The sequence below is a fragment of the Coregonus clupeaformis genome, chromosome 7 (genome assembly GCF_020615455.1).
Source record: "Coregonus clupeaformis isolate EN_2021a chromosome 7, ASM2061545v1, whole genome shotgun sequence".
NCBI lineage: Eukaryota > Metazoa > Chordata > Actinopteri > Salmoniformes > Salmonidae > Coregonus > Coregonus clupeaformis.
The window spans coordinates 54,151,658-54,174,470 of record NC_059198.1 but is presented as its reverse complement, the minus strand read 5'-3'; the positions used below and the strand labels follow the sequence as shown (position 1 = coordinate 54,174,470).

Here is a 22,813-nt window from a genome sequence, read left to right as displayed (position 1 = left end):
CACTATTGTGGCTAATCCTTATCTGATATGGACAGTGTTCTGATTCCACTATTGTGGCTAATCCTTATCTGATATGGACAGTGTTCTGGTATGATCTTATTACTTTAATGATTTTTTCATTGACTAGATTAGCATACTGAGGCATGACATGCCAGCATCAAACACTGACACTACACATCCAAGTATAACTGATGAAATTATGAAAGACAAGCATTGTAATTTTGAATTCCGTAAAGTGAGTATGGAAGAGGTGAAAAAATTATTGTTGTCTAACAACAATGGCAAGCCACCGGAGTAGTTTGGTATTTTATTAGGATCCCCATTAGCTGTTGTGAAAGCATCAGCTACTCTTCCTGGGGTCCACACAGAACATGAAATAATACAGAACATTAATAGACAAGAACAGCAGAATTTTTTTTTTAAAGGTACATGTAGCCTACATATCAATACATACACAAACTATCTAGGTCAAATACGGGAGGGGCATTGTGCCGTGAGGTGTTGCGTTATCATTTTTTTGAAACCAGGTTTGCTGTTTATTTGAGCAATATGAGATGGAACAGAGTTCCATGCAATAATGGCTCTATATAATACTGTACGCTTTTTGAATTTGTTCTGGATTTGGGGACTGTGAAAAGACCCCTGGTGGCATGTCTGGTGGGGTAAGTATGTCTGTCAGAGCTGTGTGTAAGTTGAAAAAAAAACAACACGTTAATGTTTCTTATAAAAAGAAGAAGTGATGCTTTCAGTCTCTCCTCAACTCTTAGCCAAGCGAGACTGACATGCATAGTATTTATATCAGCCCTCTGATTACAATGAAGAGCAAGACGTGCTGCTCTGTTTTGGGACAGGTGCAGCTTAACTAGGTCTTTCCATGCAGCACTGGACCACACGACTGGACAATAATCAATATTAGACTAAACTAGAGCCTGCAGGACTTGCTTTTTGGAGTGTGGTGTCAAAAAAGCAGAGCATCTCTTTATTACGGACAGACCTCTCCCCATCTTTACAACCATTGAATCTATATGTTTTGACCATGATAGTTTACAATCTAAGGTAACGCCAAGTCATTTAGTCTCCTCAACTTGTTCAGCCACACCATTCATTACCAGATTCAGCTGAGGACTAGAACTTAGGGAATGATTTGTTCCAGATACAATGCTCTTAGTTTTAGAGATGTTCAGGTCTGACAACTTGGATGGAAAATTACTGAGGATAATAGCGGAGGATATTGCCACAACTATTTGCCATATCTTTAATTTAAGCCTACTAGAAAGTGTGCGCCCTCAGGCCTGGAGGGAAGCAAAAGCATCTCTGCTACCCAAGAATAGTAAAGCCCCCTTTAATGGCTCAAATAGCTGACCAATCAGCCTGTTACCAACCCTTAGTAAACTTTTGGAAATTGTGTTTGACCAGATACAATGCTACTTTACTGTAAAAAATTGACAACAGACTTTCAGCACACTTATAGGGAAGGACATTCAACAAGCACTTACACAAATGACTGATGATTGGCTGAGAGAAATTGATGATAAAAAGATTGTGGGAGCTGTTTTGTTAGACTTCAGTGTGGCTTTTGACATTATCGATCATAGTCTGTTTCTGGAAAAACATGTCATGGCTTTACACACCCTACTATATTGTGGATAAAGAGTTACCTGTCTAACAGAACACAGAGGGTGTTCTTTAATGGAAGCCTCTCCAACATAATCCAGGTAGAATCAGGAATTCCCCAGGGCAGCTGTCTAGGCCCCTTACTTTTTTCAATCTTTATTAACGACATGCCACTGGCTTTGAGTAAAGCCAGTGTGTCTATGTATGCTGATGACTCAACACTATACACGTCAGCTACTACAGCGAGTGAAATCCCTGCAACACTCAACAAAGAGCTGCAGTTAGTTTCAGAATGGGTGGCAAGGAATAAGTTAGTTCTAAATATTTCAGAAACTAAAAGCATTGTATTTCACTAAACCTCAAGTAAATCTCATAAACAATGTGGAAATTGAGCAAGTTGAGGTGACTAAACTGCTTGGAGTAACCCTGGATTGTAAGCTTTCATGGTCAAAACATGTTGATACAACAGTAGCTAAGAAAGGGAGAAGTATGTCCATAATAAAGCGCTGCTCTACCTTCTTAACAGCACTATCAACAAGGCAGGTCCTACAGGCCCTAGTTTTGTCGCACCTGGACTACTGTTCAGTTGTGTGGTCAGGTGCCACAAAGGACTTGGGAAAATTACAATTAGCTCAGAACAGGGCAGCACGGCTGGCCCTTGGATGTACACAGAGAGCTAACAATAATATGCATGTCAATCACTCATGGCTCAAAGTGGAGGTTGACATCATCACTACTTTTTTTTTTAAGCGTTAACATGCTGAATGCACCGAGGTGTCTGTTTAAACTACTAGCACACAGCTCGGACACCCATGCACACCCCACAAGACATGCCACCAAAGGTCTCTTCACAATCCCCAAGTCAAGAACAGACTATGGGAGGCACACAGTACTACATAGAGCAGGGTTCTTCAATTCCAGTCCTGGAGGGACAAAACACTTCTTTTTTTTTTCTACCTGGTAGTTAATTGCACTCACCTGGTGTCCCAGGTCTGAATTAGCCCCTGATTAGAAGGAGAGGATGAAAAACAGAGGTGTTTCGGCCCTCCAGGACCGGAATTGAAGAACCCTGACATAGAGCCATGGCAACATGGAACTCTATTCCAAATCAGGTAACTGATGCAAGCAGTAGACTCAGATAGAATCTGATTTATGGAATAGCGAGGACAGTGAAGAGACACGCACAGACACACATGATAAGACACGCACGTACACATGGATTTTGTCTTGTAGAAAGTATTCAGATCCCTTGACTTCGTCCACATTTTGTTACGTTACAACCTTATTCTAAAATGGATTCAATTATTTGTTCCCCCTCATCAAATCTACACACAATACCAATAATGTCAAATCAAAAACAGGTTTTAGAAATGTTGGCAAATGTATTAATAAACAGAAATACCTTATTTGCAATAAGTATTCAGACCCTTTGCTATGAGACTCGAAATTGAGCTTAGGTGCATCCTGTTTCCATTGATCATCCTTGAGCTGATTATACAACTTGATTGAGTCCACCTGTGGTCAATTCAATTGATTGGACACGATTTGGAAAGGCACACACCTGTCTATAAATGGTCCCACAGTTGACAGTGCATGTTGGAGCAAAAACCAAGCCGAGGTCGAAGGAATTGTCTGTAGCGCTCCAAGACAGAATTGTTTCTAGGCACAGATCTGGGGAAGGTTACCAAAAAATGTCTGCAGCATTGAACGTACCCAAGAACACAGTGGCCTCCATCATTCTTAAATGGAAGAAGTTTGGAACCACCAAGACTCTTCCTAGCGCTGGTCGCCCGGCCAAACTGCGCAATTGCGGGAGAAGGGCCTTGGTCAGGGAGGTGACCAAGAACCTGACGGTCACTCAGACAGAGCTATAGAGTTCCTCTGTGGAGATGGGAGAATCTTCCAGAAGGACAACCATCTCTGCAGCAGTCCATCAATCAGGCCTTTATTGCAGAGTGGCCAGCCTGAAGCCACTCCTCAGTAAAAGGCACATGACAGCCCGTTTGGAGTTTGCCAAAAGGCACCTAAAGACTCTCAGACCATGAGAAACAAGATTCTCTGGTCTGATGAAACCAAGATTGAACTCTTTGGCCTGAATGCCAAGCATCACGTCTGGAGGAAACTTGGCACCATCCCTACAGTGAAGCATGGTGATGGCAGCATCATGCTATGGGGATGTATTTCAGCGGCAAGGACTGTGAGACTATTCAGGGTTGAGGCAAAGATTAACAGAGAAAAGTACAGAGAGATCCTTGATGAAAACCTGCTTCAGAGCGCTCAGGACCTCAGACTGGGGCGAAGGTTCACCTTCCAGCAGGACAACAACCCTAAGCACACAGCCAAGACAACGCAGGACTGGCTTTGGGACAAATCTCTGAATGTCCTTTATTGGCCCATCCAGAGCCTGGACTTGAACCTGATCGAACATCTATGGAGAGACCTGAAAATAGCTGTGCAGCAATGCTCCCCATCCAACCTGACAGAGCTTGAGAGGATCTGCAGAGAAGAATGGGAGAAACTCCCCAAATACAGGTGTGACAATACATTTCTGCAGGGGACTTTCAAGGCGCGGGATGTTTTTCCCAAAATAAATCTTATTATTAGAACACTAACATTACTTTATCTCATAGGAGTCTGAGGTCATACTAAGTCAGAACATTTCCTTGGTTACAAGAGTTACATGATCTACATCCTTTATGAATGCCTTTGATTCTGATTTATGTTTGATTTATGTTTGATACATTTCTTCAAGAAAAAAATAAGCAAACACGTTTGGTGTTCGCAAAAAGGCATGTGGGAGACTCCCCAAACATTTGGAAGAAGGTACTCTGGTCAGATGGGACTAAAATTGAGCTTTTTTGGCCATCAAGGAAAACGCTATGTCTGGCGCAAACTTAACACTTCGCATCACCCCGAGAACACCATCCCCAACATGGTGGTGTCAGCATCATGCTGTGAGGATGTTTTTCATCGACAGGGACTGGGAAACTGGTCAGAATTGAAGAAATGATGGATGGCGCTAATAACAGGGAAATTCTTGAGGGAAACCTGTTTCAGTCTTCCAGAGACTTGAGACTGGGACAGAGGTTCACCTTCCAGCAGGACAATGACCCTAAGAATACTGCTAAAGCAACACTCGAGTGGTTTAAGGGGAAACATTTAAATGTATTGGAATGGCCTAGTCAAAGGCCAGACCTCAATCCAATTGAGAATATGTGGTATGACTTAAAGATTGCTGTCCACCAGCGGAACCCATCCAACTTGAAGGAGCTGGAGCAGTTTTGCCTTGAAGAATGGGCCAAAATCCCAGTGGCTAGATGTGCAAAGCTTATAGAGACATACCCCAAGAGACTTGCAGCTGTAATTTCTGCCAAAGGTGGCTCTACAAAGTACAGTGAGGGAAAAAAGTATTTGATCCCCTGCTGATTTTGGACGTTTGCCGACTGACATAGAAATTATCAGTCTATAATTTTAATGGTATGTTTATTTGAACAGTGAGAGACAGAATAACAACAAAAAAATCCAGAAAAACACGTCAAAAATGTTATAAATTGATTTGCATTTTAAATGAGGGAAATAAGTATTTGACCCCCTCTCAATCAGAAAGATTTCTGGCTCCCAGGTGTCTTTTATACAGGTAACGAGCTGAGATTAGGAGCACACTCTTCTGTCCACAGAAGCAATCAGATTCCAAACTCTCCACCATGGCCAAGACCAAAGAGCTCTCCAAGGATGTCAAGGACAAGATTGTAGACCTACACAAGGCTGGAATGGGCTACAAGACCATCGTCAAGCAGCTTGGTGAGAAGGTGACAACAGTTGGTGCGATTATACGCAAATGTAAGAAACACAAAATAACTGTCAATCTCCCTCTGCCTGGGGCTCCATGCAAGATCTCACATCGTGGAGTTGCAATGATCATGAGAACGGTGAGGAATCAGCCCAAAACTACACGGGAGGATCTTGTCAATGATCTCAAGGCAGCTGGGACCATAGTCACCAAGAAACCAATTGATAACACACTACGCCGTGAAGGACTGAAATCCTGCAGCGCACGCAAGGTCCCCCTGCTCAAGAAAGCACATATACATGCCCGTCTGAAGTTTGCCCATGAACATCTGAATGATTCAGAGGAGAACTGGGTGAAAGTGTTGTGGTCAGATGAGACCAAAATGGAGCTCTTTGGCATCAACTCAACTCGCTGTGTTTGGAGGAGGAGGAATACTGCCTATGACCTCAAGAACACCATCCCCACCGTCAAACATGGAGGTGGAAACATTATGCTTTGGGGGTGTTTCTCTGCTAAGGGGACAGGACAACTTCACCGCATCAAAGGGACGATGGACGGGGCCATGTGCCGTCAAATCTTGGGTGAGAACCTCCTTCCCTCAGCCAGGGCATTGAAAATGGGTCGTGGATGGGTATTCCAGCATGACAATGACCCAAAACACACGGCCAAGGCAACAAAGGAGTGGCTCAAGAAGAAGCACATTAAGGTCCTGGAGTGGCCTAGCCAGTCTCCAGACCTTAATCCTATAGAAAATCTATGGAGGGAGCTGAAGGTTCGAGTTGCCAAATGTCAGCCTCGAAACCTTTATGACTTGGAGAAGATCTGCAAAGAGGAGTGGGACAAAATCCCTCCTGAGATGTGTGCAAACCTGGTGGCCAACTACAAGAAACGTCTGACCTCTGATTGCCAACAAGGGTTTTGCCACCAAGTACTAAGTCATGTTTTGCAGAGGGGTCAAATACTTATTTCACTCATTAAAATGAAAATCAATTTATAACGTTTTTGACATGCGTTTTTTTGGATTTTTTTGTTATTCTGTCTCTCACTGTTCAAATAAACCTACCATTAAAATTATAGACTGATCATGTCTTTGTCAGTGGGCAAACGTACAAAATCAGGAGGGGATCAAATAAATTGTCTTATTTGTTTGTTTCACACAACAAAAAAAACATGTATCTTCAAAGTGGTAGGCATGTTGTGTAAATCAAATGATACAAACCCCCCCCAAAATCCATTTTAATTCCAGGTTGTAAGGCATCAAAATGGGAAAAATGCCAAGGGGGGTGAATACTTTCGCAAGCCACTGTTTATAGTTTATAGAAAATAAATCAAATTGCATTTATAAAGCCCTTTTTACATCAGCAGATGTCACGAAGCGCTATACAGAAACCCCGCCTAAAACACCAAACAGCAAGCAATGCAGATGTAGAAGCACAGTGGCTAGGAAAGACTCCCTAGAACGGCAGAAATAGGAAGAAACCTTGAGAGGAAAACTGTTTTTGATGGGATTTATTAAGTAACTGGCTTCTGTTCAAGCTTGTTTTGGGGCTTCATCAAGCCATGTATCCTCTCACTGAAGAAGGCTGTAAAGCTGAAACGTCTGTGTACGCTATCCCTGATGCAGTGATTATTATTTTTAATCGAATAATACAGTTAGCTTTATGCGATTACACCTTTCTGTTTATCAACATTTCCTACTAGGACAGACAACCCAGCTTATAAAGTTATGCAAGTACCTCAAAACGCAGTTTGCAGCACGCACAAAACAAATATTAGACAGCAGGCATCTTAATAGAGGAGGGGATTGTCTCTGCTGCGGTTACCAAGAAGCTTGGTCTTGGAAGCTTAGCTAACATTAGCAAGTGAGCAACATTAGCAAAACCCAGCTGGAGAGAATTTATTTGGCACATCTTAGATAGTTAACTTAATAGTTATACAATATATAGCTGGCAAACAGTAGTACATTTCATACAAGTGTAACTTGATCACCTCACTTAAGTTGCGCTGCAGGAGTGACACCTTACGAAGCTCCTATTTAGCTCCTTGTGCTTCTTTGTAAACGAACGTGACTGACACTGTTTTGAGAAACTAGTACCCGTAAGCATCATAAGCTTCATAATTAAAAATGATCTAACGGGCGAAATGATGAACGCAATCTGCTTTATCTATTACCTAGTGCACAAGTTGACTGCAGGTATTTTAAAAAGTACTAATATTCAAAGCCCAAGAAACGTCACTTACCAGAATGCTAACAGGTTACTAAGGAATCGTCATAGAGAACGCTAACTAAATGCTAAAGAGCACATTGCAAACATTATACACAAGTAACTCAAACACTACTCACAGTTTGTTGCAAGCGCAAAACAAATATTTGCCAGCAAGGCTCTTGATACATGAGGGGATTCTCTGCTGTTACCATGCGAATGCTTGATTATGGAAGAAACTAACCACTTAGCTAGATAGCTAACTAGCTACTAAATTAGCAAACCAAATGCACAACAGCTGAGCATTTAGCACATTTTAGACAGTTAACGTAATAGCTATAAGATATCTAGCTGGCAAACATTTAGTTGTGAATTCCATACTGTAATTAGTAAGGCTGGATTTGTTTTAGCCGAGCAGTGGCAAATGTATCTAAAAAAAAATTATGGAACACGAGACACCTGTCTGATTCACACCTGTCTGAGTAGACTACTCCAGACACCTGTCTGATTCACGCCTGTCTGAGTACACTACTCCAGACACCTGTCTGATTCACACCTGTCTGAGTAGACTACTCCAGACACCTGTCTGATTCACACCTGTCTGAGTACACTACTCCAGACACCTGTCTGATTCACACCTGTCTGAGTACACTACTCCAGACACCTGTCTGATTCACACCTGTCTGAGTACACTACTCCAGACACCCGTCTGATTCACACCTGTCTGAGTAGACTAGTCCAGACACCTGTCTGATTCACGCCTGTCTGAGTGGACTAGTCCAGACACCTGTCTGATTCACGCCTGTCTGAGTGGACTAGTCCAGACACCCGTCTGATTCACGCCTGTCTGAGTGGACTACTCCAGACACCTGTCTGATTCACACCTGTCTGAGTACACTACTCCAGACACCCGTCTGATTCACGCCCGTCTGAGTGGACTACTCCAGACACCTGTCTGATTCACACCTGTCTGAGTAGACTACTCCAGACACCCGTCTGATTCACACCTGTCTGAGTGGACTACTCCATTGCGGAGGCACACCAGTATCACCAGTAGTACATTTACCATCATTTATCATCTACAATGTTTGTTTGGTTACCGTAATTTATTGTAATGCATTCAATATATTATTATTATTACAGTCTTACCGTTGTCATTGTAGGAGTGGACACGTTGTTGCAGAGCGCACAACCTAGGATACACTTTTTTTCATTTCATTTGCGAGTTGTCAATTTATTAATTGTCTTTTGTTTGGAGCACCCCTGTCAATCTTGAGTAAGGACACGCACCTGATTACACATAGAAGTAGGCCTAGGTTTTTATATCCATTAAGAATGACAAGTTCCTTAACGTAGCCTATTTGAAAAATCTTTCCAGCTCTCCTTGCAGACAGGCCATGCGTAGCCAATGTGATTTATAATATATGTATTTTTATCATAATATTTCTACCTGCAGGCCACAATGTTTTTATTTGATGGCTTTATGTAGGTTGGTTTTATGGCAGTAGAAGTTAATTTTAGAATTTAATCATTTTCATTTAGATATAATTTTGATTAACCACATGACATTGATTTTGAGACATGAAGACTATTATAAATGAAATTGTTCCAACGACAATTTGCATATGAAAATCAGAAATGGCACGCAGATCAGTAGAACTGGAACGATAACTTGGCACTCCAAATGGAAAAGGTTGCCGACCGCTGGCGTAAGCTATACTGGCAACTTCAGGAGCATAATGGCAGAATATGCTAAGGCCAGCAGCAGCAGGCAGAGGGAGGGCGGTAACAGGTTAATTTATTCTGGTTCGGCTATATTGATCTCTGGCTCCCTCTTTAATAATTTGTGTGTCTTCATTTTTAATCACGGCGCTTAAAGCATCAGACAAGTTCAGTAGCCAACATTTGGTAAATGTAATCAAACATAGGGTGTGTCTATATATGGAAAAATATACGTTTTAATATTTTGACCAATCGATTGGTCGAAAGAACAGACAACTCTCGGTCGACCAAGATTTCTTTTTTGTCAGGGACAGCCCTAGTAATTAGATCACCTGGCGCATGCTGCACAACAGGGAGTGACTCAAGGCTCCGGTCTCTTGTTGTGTGCTTGTAAACAAACACCACGTGACAGGGCACTACCGTAAACTACATAATAATGTGACAAGTGAAATGAAGAACGCGCTGTTCTTTATCATCTCCTAACGTATTGCACAACTTGACTGCAGGTATTTACTTAAAAAGTAGCTACAAATATTCAATTTTATATCTAAGAAATAGTTAACGGTATTGAAAAGCCACCCCGTGGCTTCTTCCAAATACCCCGGTATAGGGTATATACGGTATACCGCCCAAGCCTAGTGTGTACAGCCCAGTACATCACTGGGGTTGAGCTTCCTGCCATCCAGGACCTCTATACCAGGCGGTGTCAGAGGAAGGCCCAGTACATCACTGGGGCTGAGCTCCCTGCATTCCAGGACCTCTATACCAGGCGGTGTCAGAGGAAGGCCCAGTACATCACTGGGGTTGAGCTCCCTGCCATCCAGGACCTCTATACCAGGCATTGTCAAAAGAAGGCCCTAAAAATGGTCAAAGACACCAGCCACCCTAGTCATAGACTGTTCTCTCTGCTACCGCAGTCAAAGCGATAGCGATGCACCAAGTCTGGAACCAACAGGATCCTGAAAAGCTTTAACCCCCAAGCCATAAGACTGCTAAATAGTTAACCAAATAGCTACCCCCTTTTGCACTAAGTATTTTGTCTCATCACATACACTGCTGCTACTGTTTAATATCTGTCGTTTTATTCCTAGTTATATGTACATATCTATCTCAAATACCTCGTACCCCTGTAACATGGACTAAGTACTGGTACCCTGTGTATATAGTTATCGTTACTCATTGTGGATAATTTTTCTATCATTCTCTCTGCATGGTTGGGAAGGGCCCGTAAGTAACCTGTTGTTTACGAAGCATGTGACAAATAATAACATTTGATTTGAGCGTACTGAAGGTCGGGTTGATAATGCTTCCCTGTAGATATTTGGTCTCAGATTACCTCAGACATAGGAACAAAAATCAGTGGACAACAGGTAAAGTAAATTGAAAGTATGTTTGTTTAACATTCTGACTTGTAATGGGACTTTCTGGACTGCTGAGCCTACATGTCAGAAACGAGAGTAAGTATTTCACGCTCAGATTCTAAGAGAGGCTAGCTAGGCCTATGTGAAGCTATAAATAAGGAAAATAAGGAAATAAGGATTAGCCACAATAGTGGAATTTGCAGTTCACCTTCAAAATAAAAGTCCCTTTTGAAAGTGATACAAATAGTGGAATCATGCCATATTTGGACTAAATGATACAAAACAAGGTTGGAATGTTATATAACTCCAACACAAAACAATAATTAGTTAATTTGACAAAATATGTTGAAATCGCACTGTGGATGTATTAGACTTCATAATTTGGGGGGGGGGGGGCATAATTATGTTTCACTGTACTGCCTTTCCTATAGACTGTAGATCCATGAAATGGGGTATCAATCTACTCAGTGACACCCACAGAACACAACTGGACCATTTTATCGATCCACAATCAATAGGTAAGGCTGTACTCCTTAAGGCACGACAGGGACTGAAGAGAGACACAGAAATGATTTGAGATGTGGTTGGGATACGACTATGATATGTGGTTGTCTCTTAAGATGAAGGCACTAGCTGTGGGTCTCTCTGGATGGGAGCGTTTGTTGAATGGATCAATTGTAAATGTAGTGTTACAGTATGAAGTGCAATCGGAGAGTATACAGACACCTTTCCTTTTTCCACATTGTTACGTTTATTATAAAATGTATTAAATAAATACAAATCCTCATCAATCTACAAACAATACCCCATAATGACAAAGCAAAAACAGGTTAATAGATTTTTTTTTGCAAATTTATAGAAAACACAAATTTTACATTTACATAAGTATTCAGACCCTTTACTCAGTACTTTGTTGAAGCACATTTGGCAGCGATTACAGCCTCAAGTCTTCTTGGGTATGACGCTACAAGCTTGGCATACCTGTATTTGGGGAGTTTCTCCCATTCTTCTCTGCAGATCATCTCAAGCTCTGTCAGGTCTCTCCAGAGACGTTTAAATCGGGTTCAAGTCCAGGCTCTGGCTGGGCCACTCAAGGACATTCAGAGACTTGTTCCGAAGCCACTCCTGCATTGTCTTGGCTGTGTGCTTAGGGTTGTTGTCCTGTTGGAAGGTGAACCTTCGCCCCAGTCTGAGGTCCTGAGCGCTGTGGAGCAGGTTTTCATCAAGGATCTCTCTGTACTTTGCTCCGTTCATATTTCCCTCAATCCTGAATAGTCTCACAGTCCCTGCCGCTGAAAACCATACCACAGCATGATGCTGCCACCACCATGCTTCACTGTAGGGATGGTGCCAGGTTTCCTCCAGACGTGACACTTCGCATTCAGGCCAAAGAGTTGAATCGTGGATTCATCAGACCAGAGAATCTTGTTTCTCATGGACAGAGTCCTTTAGGTGCCTTTTGGCAAACTCCAAGCGGGCTGTCATGTGCCTTTTACAGAAGAGTGGCTTCCGTCTGGCCATTCTACCATAAAGGCCTGATTATTGGAGTGCTGCAAAGATGGTTGCCCTTCTGGAAGGTTCTCCCATCTCCATAGAGGAACTCTAGAGCTCTGTCAAAGTGACCATCGGGTTCTTGGTCACCTCCCTGACCAAGGTCATTCTCCCCCGATTGTTCAGTTTGGCCGGGCGGCCAGCTCTTGGAAGAGTCTTGGTGTTTTAAAACTTCTTCCATTTAAGAATGATTGAGGCCACTGTGTTCTTGGGGACCTTCACTGCTGCAGAAATGTATTGTTACCCTTCCCCAGCTCTGTGCCTAGAAACAATCCTGTCTCTGAGCTCGACGGACAATTCCTTCGACCTCATGGCTTAGTTTTTGCTCTGAAATGCACTGTCAACTGTGGGACCTTATATAGACAGGTCTGTGCCTTTCCAGATCACGTCCAATCAATTGAATCTACCACAGGTGGACTCCAATCAAGTTGAAGAAACATCTCAAGGATGATCAATGGAAACAGGATGCACCTGAGCTCAATTTCAAGTCTCATAGCAAAGGGTCTGAATACTTATGTAAATAATGTTTCTGTTTTTTTATTTGTAATACATTTGCAAAAATTTCTAAAAACCTGTTTTCGCTTTCTCATTATGGGGTATTGCGTGTAGATTGATGACTAAAACATTTAATCAATTTTAGAATAAGGGTGTAACTTAAGAACATTTGGAACCCAGGAAGAGTAGCCGCTGCCTTGACAACAGCTAATTGGGGATCCTAATAAATACTAAAAATGTTCTTGTCAATATGCACAATAAGCTGACAGGGAGGTGATTTCCCACAGTCAAAGCCCGGAAATAAGAGCTACGACACTGATAGTTGTGTGTCACTGAGTAGACTGATACCTAAGGATTGTTGATCCATGAAATGGGGTAAGACTGTATAGTGCAATATAAGTATGCCCCCAATGCAATTCTTAAGTCTAATGCATCCAGTGCAATTTCAACTGATTTATTTATTTTTGTCAAATTAACAACATTTTATATTTTGTTGAATTTATATAACATTCCAACCTTGTCAAGCATTATCTAGTCCAAATATGGTATGATTCCACTATCTGTATACATTTGCATCACATTCAATTAAATTCCACTATTGTGGCTAACCCTTTTTGTGGCCAGCTTCACATAGGTGCTAGATAGCTACCTAATCTCCATTATAAACTGGGTGGTTCGAGCCCTGAATGCTGATTGGCTGAAAACCGTGATATCAGACCGTATAACATGGGTACAGCCAAAACAGATTTGTACTGCTCTAATTACGTTGGTAAACAGTTTATAATAGCAACAAGGCACCTCTGGGGTTTGTGGTATTTGGCCAATATACCACGGCTAAGGGCTGTGTCCAGGCACTACGGTCTGAGGTTAACACAGGTTTAGGAGATTCTATACGTTTTATTCTATGCGAACATTAGCTGTATTAATTACGAAGCCATCGTGATTTTAATGATTACATAAATTCAATGTAACTCACAAAAAGTGACGTCAGCTGATGAAGATTATCTCATAGAACCAAACGTATTATATCTCCTAAATTTGTGTTTAACACAGACCTGATTTTCGGCGTTAATCCAAAAACGCATTTATTTTCCTCATAGGCTTTGTCCAACGAACGAACCATGGCAGACTTAGTGCCTACAAAAGTTCGCCATTACTATTTAATCACTATACCAAGTTCCCTAGAAGAGGTTTCTTACCTCACTTTATTGGGGAAGTAACGGAGCTTCTTCTGAGGTCTCGCCTGTGAAAAAGATAGATTGACATTTTGCATGAGTGATTGTCAGCTGGGATAGCTAGCAAGTTAGCTAACTAAAGTCAGTCAGGTAGCTAACGTTAGCTACTTTTTCACTGCATACGGTACATTATTATGTAACGTTTGTTTGCTAGCAAAACGTAGCTTCTTCGTTCCTTAGCTAGCTAGCTAGTTACAACGAAAATACATAGTTACCAGATGTGGGTATTTGGAGTCCATTTCTGTCCGTGTACACTCAGTTATCTGTCTGTATTTAGTCCGCTAGCTTGGTGATACATCGGTGTGGCTACCTAGCGTAGCACAGAGATACCGCCATTTCTCCCAATTATTGGAAAAACGAATGTTTTTATTTGCACGCAGAAACTAAACAGTTAGACACACGTATCCTGAGTTCGTGTTTGTGGAGAAAAAAAATATATATAGCTAATGTTCACAAGACCGCTAACGTTAGCAAAACAAAGACGTTCTTAACATAACATACTTTTTCCCGCGCATCTTTACGAGATGGAAACCTCCAATCCCCAGACAGGACCCATCTGCCCATGCGTCGTCAGACTGCGCGGTGCATTCTGGGACGTTCTCCTCCAACGGAAGTCATAGAGGCTCAAATAAGAACGACATTAACCGTGAATTACGTCACCAAGAAGTACAACATTACAAATATTTTTTCCAAGAAGTACAACATTACAAATATTTTTTACAAGATGTTAGATAATTAATGTGTTCTCTGTAATATCGTGTAGATTTGAAATTCGTGACATTACGTACTTTCGAGGAAACATAACCTTAGTTTAGCAAATACTTTTTCCTATTAATTTTCTGCTGGGATTCTTATCTCTTCCTTTTGTAATATATCTATTCTTCTTCTTCTTCTGTATTATAGACGTCCGCAAACCATTCTTAAAAGTGCATGCCGCCACCGACTGTACGGTTGGTAAAATATAGAAAAAATATCAATTGAACGAAAGCGGGGAAAACCCTACATTCAAAACACAAAAATATCACATTTTTTTATACTTAAAAATAAAAACATCATACTCCTAAAGTCACATTGCTGTTTGTGCTGTGCAGTTTATGATAACTGCAATAAATGCTACAAAGTCCACCTTTTTCACATAATATATCAGGATCCGTTGAACATTCACTGGTGCAGGCTCAATTACACTTACACTCGCTCCATCCACACTTCTCACCGCCTCCAGATGCACTCTATATACAGGGCATGGTGTATAGTATATTGATATGAGGGCATGGTGTATAGAATATAGATATGAGGGCATGGTGTATAAATCAAATCAAATCAAATTTTATTGGTCACATGCGCCGAATACAACAGGTGCAGACATTACAGTGAAATGCTTACTTACAGCCCTTAACCAACAGTGCATTTATTTTAAACAAAAAAAGTAAAAATAAAACAACAACAAAAAAAGTGTTGAGAAAAAAAGAGCAGAAGTAAAATAAAGTGACAGTAGGGAGGCTATATATACAGGGGGGTACCGTTGCAGAGTCAATGTGCGGGGGCACCAGCTAGTTGAGGTAGTTGAGGTAATATGTACATGTGGGTAGAGTTAAAGTGACTATGCATAAATACTTAACAGAGTAGCAGCAGCGTAAAAGGATGGGGTGGGGGGGCAGTGCAAATAGTCCGGGTAGCCATGATTAGCTGTTCAGGAGTCTTATGGCTTGGGGGTAGAAGCTGTTGAGAAGTCTTTTGGACCTAGACTTGGCACTCCGGTACCGCTTGCCGTGCGGTAGCAGAGAGAACAGTCTATGACTAGGGTGGCTGGAGTCTTTGACAATTTTGAGGGCCTTCCTCTGACACCGCCTGGTATAGAGGTCCTGGATGGCAGGAAGCTTTGCCCCAGTGATGTACTGGGCCGTACGCACTACCCTCTGTAGTGCCTTGCGGTCGGAGGCCAAGCAGTTGCCATACCAGGCGGTGATGCAACCAGTCAGGATGCTCTCGATGGTGCAGCTGTAGAATTTTTGAGGATCTGAGGACCCATGCCAAATCTTTTTAGTCTCCTGAGGGGGAATAGGCTTTGTCGTGCCCTCTTCACGACTGTCTTGGTGTGTTTGGACCATGATAGTTCGTTGGTGATGTGGACACCAAGGAACTTGAAGCTCTCAACCTGTTCCACTACAGCCCCGTCGATGAGAATGGGGGCGTGCTCAGTCCTCTTTTTTTTCCTGTAGTCCACAATCATCTCCTTTGTCTTGGTCACGTTGAGGGAGAGGTTGTTGTCCTGGCACCACACGGCCAGATCTCAGACCTCCTCCCTATAGGCTGTCTCATCGTTGTCGGTGAACCGGCCTACCACTGTTGTGTCGTCGGCAAACTTAATGATGGTGTTGGAGTCGTGCCTGGCCATGCAGTCATGGGTGAACAGAGAGTACAGGAGGGGACTGAGCACGCACCCCTGAGGGGCCCCCGTGTTGAGGATCAGTGTGGCAGATGTGTTGTTACCTACCCTTACCACCTGGGGGCGGCCCGTCAGGAAGTCCAGGATCCAGTTGCAGAGGGAGGTGTTTAGTCCCAGGATCCTTAGCTTAGTGATGAGCTTAGAGGGCACTATGGTGTTGAATGCTGAGCTGTAGTCAATGAATAGCATTCTCACGTAGGTGTTCCTCTTGTCCAGGTGGGAAAGGGCAGTGTGGAGTGCAATAGAGATTGCATCATCTGTGGATCTGTTGGGGGCGGTATGCAAATTGGAGTGGGTCTAGGGTTTCTGGGATAATGCTGTTGATGTGAGCCATGACCAGCCTTTCAAAGCACTTCATGGCTACAGACGTCAGTGCTACGGGTTGGTAGTCATTTAGGCAGGTTATCTTAGAGTCCTTGGGCACGGGGACTATGGTGGTCTGCTTGAAACATGTTGGTATTACAGACTCAGTCAGGGACATGTTGAAAATGTCAGTGAAGACACTTGCCAGTTGGTCAGCACATGCTCGGAGTACACGTCCTGGTAATCCGTCTGGCCCTGCGGCCTTGTGAATGTTGACCTGCTTAAAAGTCTTACTCACATCGGCTACGGAGAGCGTGATCACATAGTCATCCGGAACAGCTGGTGCTCTCATGCATGCTTCAGTGTTGCTTGCCTCGAGCGAGCATAGAAGTGGTTTAGCTTCGTCTGGTAGGCTTGTGTCACTGGGCAGCTCGCGGCTGTGCTTCCCTTTGTAGTCTGTAATAGTTTTCAAGCCCTGCCACATCCGACGAGCGTCAGAGCCAGTGTAGTACGATTCAATCTTAGACCTGTATTGACTCTTTGCCTGTTTGATGGTTCGTCGGAGGTCATAGCGGGATTTCTTATAAGCGTCCGGGTTAGAGTCCCGTTCCTTGAAAGCGGCAGCTCTACCCTTTAGCTCAGTGCGGATGTTTCCTGTAATCCATGGCTTCTGGTTGGGGTATGTACGTACGGTCACTGTGGGGACGACATCATCGATGCACTTATTGATGAAGCCAGTGACTGATGTGGTGTACTCCTCAATGCTGTCTGAAGAATCCCGGAACATGTTCCAGTCTGTGCTAGCAAAACAGTCCTGTAGCTTAGCATCTGCGTCATCTGACCACTTTTTTTATTAACCGAGTCACTGGTGCTTCCTGCTTTAGTTTTTGCTTATAAGCAGGAATCAGGAGGATAGAGTTATGGTCAGATTTGCCAAATGGAGGGCGAGGGAGAGCTTTGTATGCGTCTCTGTGTGTGGAGTAAAGGTGGTCTAGAGTTTTTTCCCCTCTGGTTGCACATTTAACATGCTGGTAGAAATTAGGTAGAACGGATTTAAGTTTCCCTGCATTAAAGTCCCCGGCCACTAGGAGCGCTGCATCTGGATGAGCGTTTTCCTGTTGATTAATGGCCTTGAACAACTCATTCAGTGCAATCTTAATGCCAGCATTGGTTTGTGGTGGTAAATAGACAGCTATGAAAAATATAGATGAAAACTCTCTTGGTAAATAGTGTGGTCTACAGCTTATCATAAGATACTCTACCTCAGGCGAGCAAAACCTAGAGACTTCCTTAGTATTTGATTTTGTGCACCAGCTGTTGTTTACAAATATACACAGACCGCCACCCCTTGTCTTACCGGAGTCAGCCGTTCTGTCCTGCCGATGTAGCGTATAGCCTGCTAGCTGAATGTTATCATTGTCGTCGTTCAGCCACGACTCGGTGAAACATAAGACATTACAGTTTTTAATGTCCCGTTGGTAGGATAACCGTAATCTTAAGTCGTCCACTTTATTTTCAAAAGATTGAACGTTGGCTAATAGGATTGATGGAAGAGGCAGTTTACATTTTACATTTACATTTTAGTCATTTAGCAGACGCTCTTATCCAGAGCGACTTACAGGAGCAATTAGGGTTAAGTGCCTTGCTCAAGGGCACATTAACGTCATTTAGCAGACGTTCTTAGCCAGAGCGACTCACAAATTGGTGCGTTCACCCTATAGCCAGTGGGATAACCACTTTACAATTTGGGGGGGGGTTAGAAGGATTACTTTATCCTATCCCAGGTATTCCTTAAAGAGGTGGGGTTTCAAATGTCTCCGGAAGGTGGTGAGTGACTCCGCTGTCCTGGCGTCGTGAGGGAGCTTGTTCCACCATTGGGGTGCCAGAGCAGCGAACAGTTTTGACTGGGCTGAGCGGGAGCTATGCTTCCGCAGAGGAAGGGGAGCCAGCAGGCCAGAGGTGGATGAACGCAATGCCCTCGTTTGGGTGTAGGGACTGATCAGAGCCTGAAGGTACGGAGGTGCCGTTCCCCTCACTGCTCCATAGGCAAGCACCATGGTCTTGTAGCAGATGCGAGCTTCAACTGGAAGCCAGTGGAGTGTGCGGAGGAGGGGGGTGACGTGAGAGAACTTGGGAAGGTTGAACACCAGACGGGCTGCGGCATTCTGGATGAGTTGTAGGGGTTTAATGGCACAGTTTACTCGAGTTTACTCGCTCGCCGTCGGATCCTTACAAGGCACCCCAATCTACGTCCACGATATCTCTGTCTCTTCCTCACGCGAATGACGGGGATTTGGGCCTTGTCGGGTGTCTGTATGATATTCTTCGCGGCCGCCTCGTTGAAGAAAAAATCTTCGTCCAATACGAGGTGAGTAATCGCTGTCCTGATATCCAGAAGCTCTTTTTGGTTATAAGAGACGATGGCAGAAACATTATGTACAAAATAAATTACAAATAACGCGGAAAAACACACATAATAGTACAATTGGTTAGAGGGCTGTAAAACGGCAGCCATCTTCTCCGGCGCTGTTCTACTCTACCTACAGCGTTATTCCTCTCTCCTACAGTGTCCATCACAATTACATGCACATGGCTAATTATGCAAATTAGCTGATTACGTCATTTAGCGACTTTTAGGACAGCCAATAGCTACTTTCCTTACTGAGGAGTTGGCAACGCACTGCCCCAATGCTACACATCCCCTTTGTCTCATGCCCTGGAACCTCCCTCCTACATACTGCTGCCACACACCCATAGGTTTGACAATATGACGAGCAACCCATAAAAAAAGACCGTGAACAAATCGTTAGGACCAATGAGAGTAGAGCTACTGAGTTGGGACGCGCATTGAGTAGGCAGCCATATTGGATTTTCTTGCCGGTGATGTCGGTGGAACCGGGATCACGTTATACCTCCAAAGGATCCCGGATTGCACAGGGGGCGTTGCAGGGAAAGAAGAAGGGCTCTACACGAGTTCAGGTTGCCTTACTATGCGCCGGTTCAATAAAACATGTTAGACAAAGTTACAAAGTTTATTTATTTTTTACTTTGCCTATTCTGTGTATGTGGGGGCACTTTAAACAGAGGTCACTCCGGTGAATTAGTGCCTGTACTGTACATTGACATGGGACTTGAAAGAGGCACCTTTCAGAATTAAAATCCATGTTTATTTGGCGAAACTGTGGTGCAAAAGTATGAACTGAAATCAACTTTATGATATCGTAACATTGGATGTTAATGGTCAGTTTGTGTTATTTCACTAAATATGATTTGTTTAGAATTGGTTATAGATGGGTTTTGTTATTCCATTCAGGCATTCAGGCAGGGCAGGTATTTATTGTGTTGATCGTGGAGGACCTTGTAGTCCACTATGGCGGCGCACGATGGAACTTTAAACTGTGAGGACTTTTCAATGTTTCAGGTAATACTGGTGGCATCTTTTTTGTATTCCAAGAAGAGCATTTTAGTATGACATTCACGACAACCGATAAACACTGATAATTGTCAAGCTCTGTGTGGTGATCGGATTGAATAAGTGACCCCAGCTGGCATGGACCAAGGGGACCAGGGTGGACATTGATCGTGGAGAAGATGGCGGAAACGGAGGTTTTATTTGAAACTGTTAGTCAGTCGGGTGAAGTTAATGGTACAGAAAGGGAGAATGAGAGGGTTACCATGGCGAAGAAGAAAGGAAACGAGAAGTAAAACTGTCGTGGAAAATAGGAAACCGCGACTCGTTTTTAGTCGCAGTGAGGGTTTTGGATCAATGCTATTTGGGAAATCCGTTTAATGTCTCCAGGAAAATCTGGAATGTGTTGGAGGAAAGTGTGGAGTCCGTGAGTCACAAGAAGTGGTTTTATTTAGATTTGTGTGTCTGCGGAGCAGAAGAAGCGTGTTTTAAGACTTAAAGATATCTGAGTGGAATGTTTCCTGCATGGGTTTTCGTAACCGGGCGCATATCACGGGGGTTATTTCTGGGGTGGCGCGAAGACGTCGATGGAGTGGTTGGTGCACGTCTGACCTGTATGGTGACGGAGAAACCAAATTCACTTCATCCATACCACTGTTCTTTGATGAATGCTGCAATTGTGGAGGTGAAAACATGGCTGACATTGAATTAATATAAAATATATTTGGCTGTGAGTGGTGGAAGAAAAAAAAATCAGCCTCAGCGAATATTATTTGAATAAGTCAATTATATTTTCTGTACAAGGGTGGTCACTAGTGTCTTGTTAGGAATTTTCAAATCTGACCTCTGGCCGCGTATGGAAATGATTTCCAGTTAAACTGCAGTACCGAAGCAAAACTGTTGGAGCAGTCTATACTTGAACCCTGGCCCTTTGGTCGACACCGGTGTAAATCAGTGGTGCATCGCAACACCTCAAACCAATCAAATGTGTTGCTTGGGTGTCGCTCCAATGGTGCTCACCAGACTAGTGATGGAGGAACAACAGCGAGGACTAAACATGCCAACAAAACAACCACTGATGACAAAACATTTTAGCATGTTTGCAGCACGCTGGTTTAAACTGATTTCTCTGTTATTTCCAGATGAGCTAAAGCTACAGTGCCGGACATATCAACATGTTGATTGGCTGTAAAGGCTAGCATGAGGGACAAGAAGCAGCTAACTAGCCACAATGAGGTTTGTTTTGAGAAAAGTAAGCTAACCTTGTAAGCTACCTAGGTATAACTTACTAGCTAGTTCAATTTCTCTCACGATTATATAGCCAACAAAATGTTTATAAAAACAGCATATTGTTGACCTAAAAGGTTAGCTGTGTTAGCCCAGTCGCTAGCTTATCCAGGGTCAGTAATGCATAGAGCCACCGTCTATGGGAACAACTGCAATCATTTTGCAAGCAACTTAATTAAATAAAATGAACCTCATATTAGCTGTAAGGCTCGTCTCCTGTAGCCTGACTCGTCTCCTGTAGCCTGACTCGTCTCCTGGTAGCCTGACTCGTCTCCTGGTAGCCTGACTCGTCTCCTGGTCGCCTAACTCGTCTCCTGGTCGCCTAACTCGTCTCCTGGTCTCCTAACTCGTCTCCTGGTCTCCTAACTCGTCTCCTGGTCTCCTAACTGGTCTCCTGGTAGCCTAACTCGTCTCCTAACTCGTCTCCTGTAGCCTAACTCGTCTCCTAACTTGTCTCCTGTAGCCTAACTCGTCTCCTAACTCGTCTCCTTATTTTCATCCTGTACCTACCAAGGGTTGAATTGCACTAAACCATTTTGGAGATGGATCAATATTTATTCAATTATTTGTAATTTTATTTAACCAGGCAAGTCAGTTAAGAACAAATTCTTATTTACAATGACGGCCTACACCGGCCAAACCCGGACGACGCTGGGCCAATTGTGCGCCGCCCTATGGGACTCCCAATCACGGCCGGTTGTGATACAGCCTGGAATTGAACCAGGGGGTCTGTAGTGACGCCTCAAGCACTGAGATGCAGTGCCTTAGACCGCTGCGCCGCTCGGGTACTTGGAGGAAAATGGTGGAGGGTCATGCTTTTTAAATTTGTCAAGGAAGGGTTTATTATTTTTTAAATTCTAGTCCAGAGGAGGGTCCCGGAATTTATGAAAATAATTAGGCTATGTGTGCCCCTCATCTGTAAATATAGGCTATTTAGTGTGGCCTCAATCAAATGATCTATAGGCTATAGCAGTGGTCACCAACCAGTCGATTGACTGGTCGATCTCCAAGGCATTCCTGGTCGATCACCAAACATTTCTGTAAAAAACCCAATGATAAAGCCTTGTGTTCCTATTATTTATTTAGTTGTTTGGCGCTGTTGGTGGTAGGTGCACTTGATTCAGCAGCCCTGGTGCCAGGAAGGCAAAGTGTTCTCATCTTGATTCACCAGCCCTGGTGCCAGGAAGGCAACGTGTTCTCATTTTGTGTGTGAAGGTAGAACTCTGCCTACCTGGCAGGCCCAGAGAGCAAATCAAGTGCACCTATAGGCCTACCGCTGGCCAATCAGATTGCTCAGATCACTGTGTCTGCACAGTTTCCTTCAGCTATAGACCTTAAATGCCTTGAACATACAGCAAAGTTAATTCTGTGAGATTTCAAAACTTTTAAAACCACG

At 43.3% G+C, this 22,813-nt stretch overlaps 2 protein-coding genes across 4 annotated transcripts in view; one reads left to right on the top strand and one right to left on the bottom strand.

The window, feature by feature from the left end:
* The window catches only part of LOC121569957 (serine/arginine repetitive matrix protein 2), a 72,408-nt gene extending 57,882 nt beyond the window's left edge, over window positions 1–14,526 (bottom strand). Inside the window, exons 1-2 of the mRNA XM_041881320.2 lie at window positions 14,188–14,526; window positions 13,937–13,980 (exon numbers count right to left, since the gene is read on the bottom strand). Coding sequence (XP_041737254.2) covers window positions 13,937–13,980; window positions 14,188–14,211 — 68 coding nt within the window. The 5' untranslated portion in view covers window positions 14,212–14,526. The remainder of the gene's footprint in view (window positions 1–13,936; window positions 13,981–14,187) is intronic.
* A 5,533-nt stretch (window positions 14,527–20,059) lies between these two features.
* LOC121570645 (protein MIX23-like) overlaps window positions 20,060–22,813 on the top strand; it is a 66,870-nt gene continuing 64,116 nt past the window's right edge. Inside the window, exons 1-2 of one of the 3 annotated variants that reach the window (XM_045221438.1) lie at window positions 20,069–20,142; window positions 21,273–21,366. In XM_045221438.1, coding sequence (XP_045077373.1) covers window positions 21,331–21,366 — 36 coding nt within the window. In that variant the 5' untranslated portion in view covers window positions 20,069–20,142; window positions 21,273–21,330. Of the gene's footprint in view, window positions 20,143–21,272; window positions 21,383–22,813 lie in introns of those variants that run through there. The other 2 variants (XM_045221437.1, XM_045221439.1) reach the window with 2 other exon arrangements.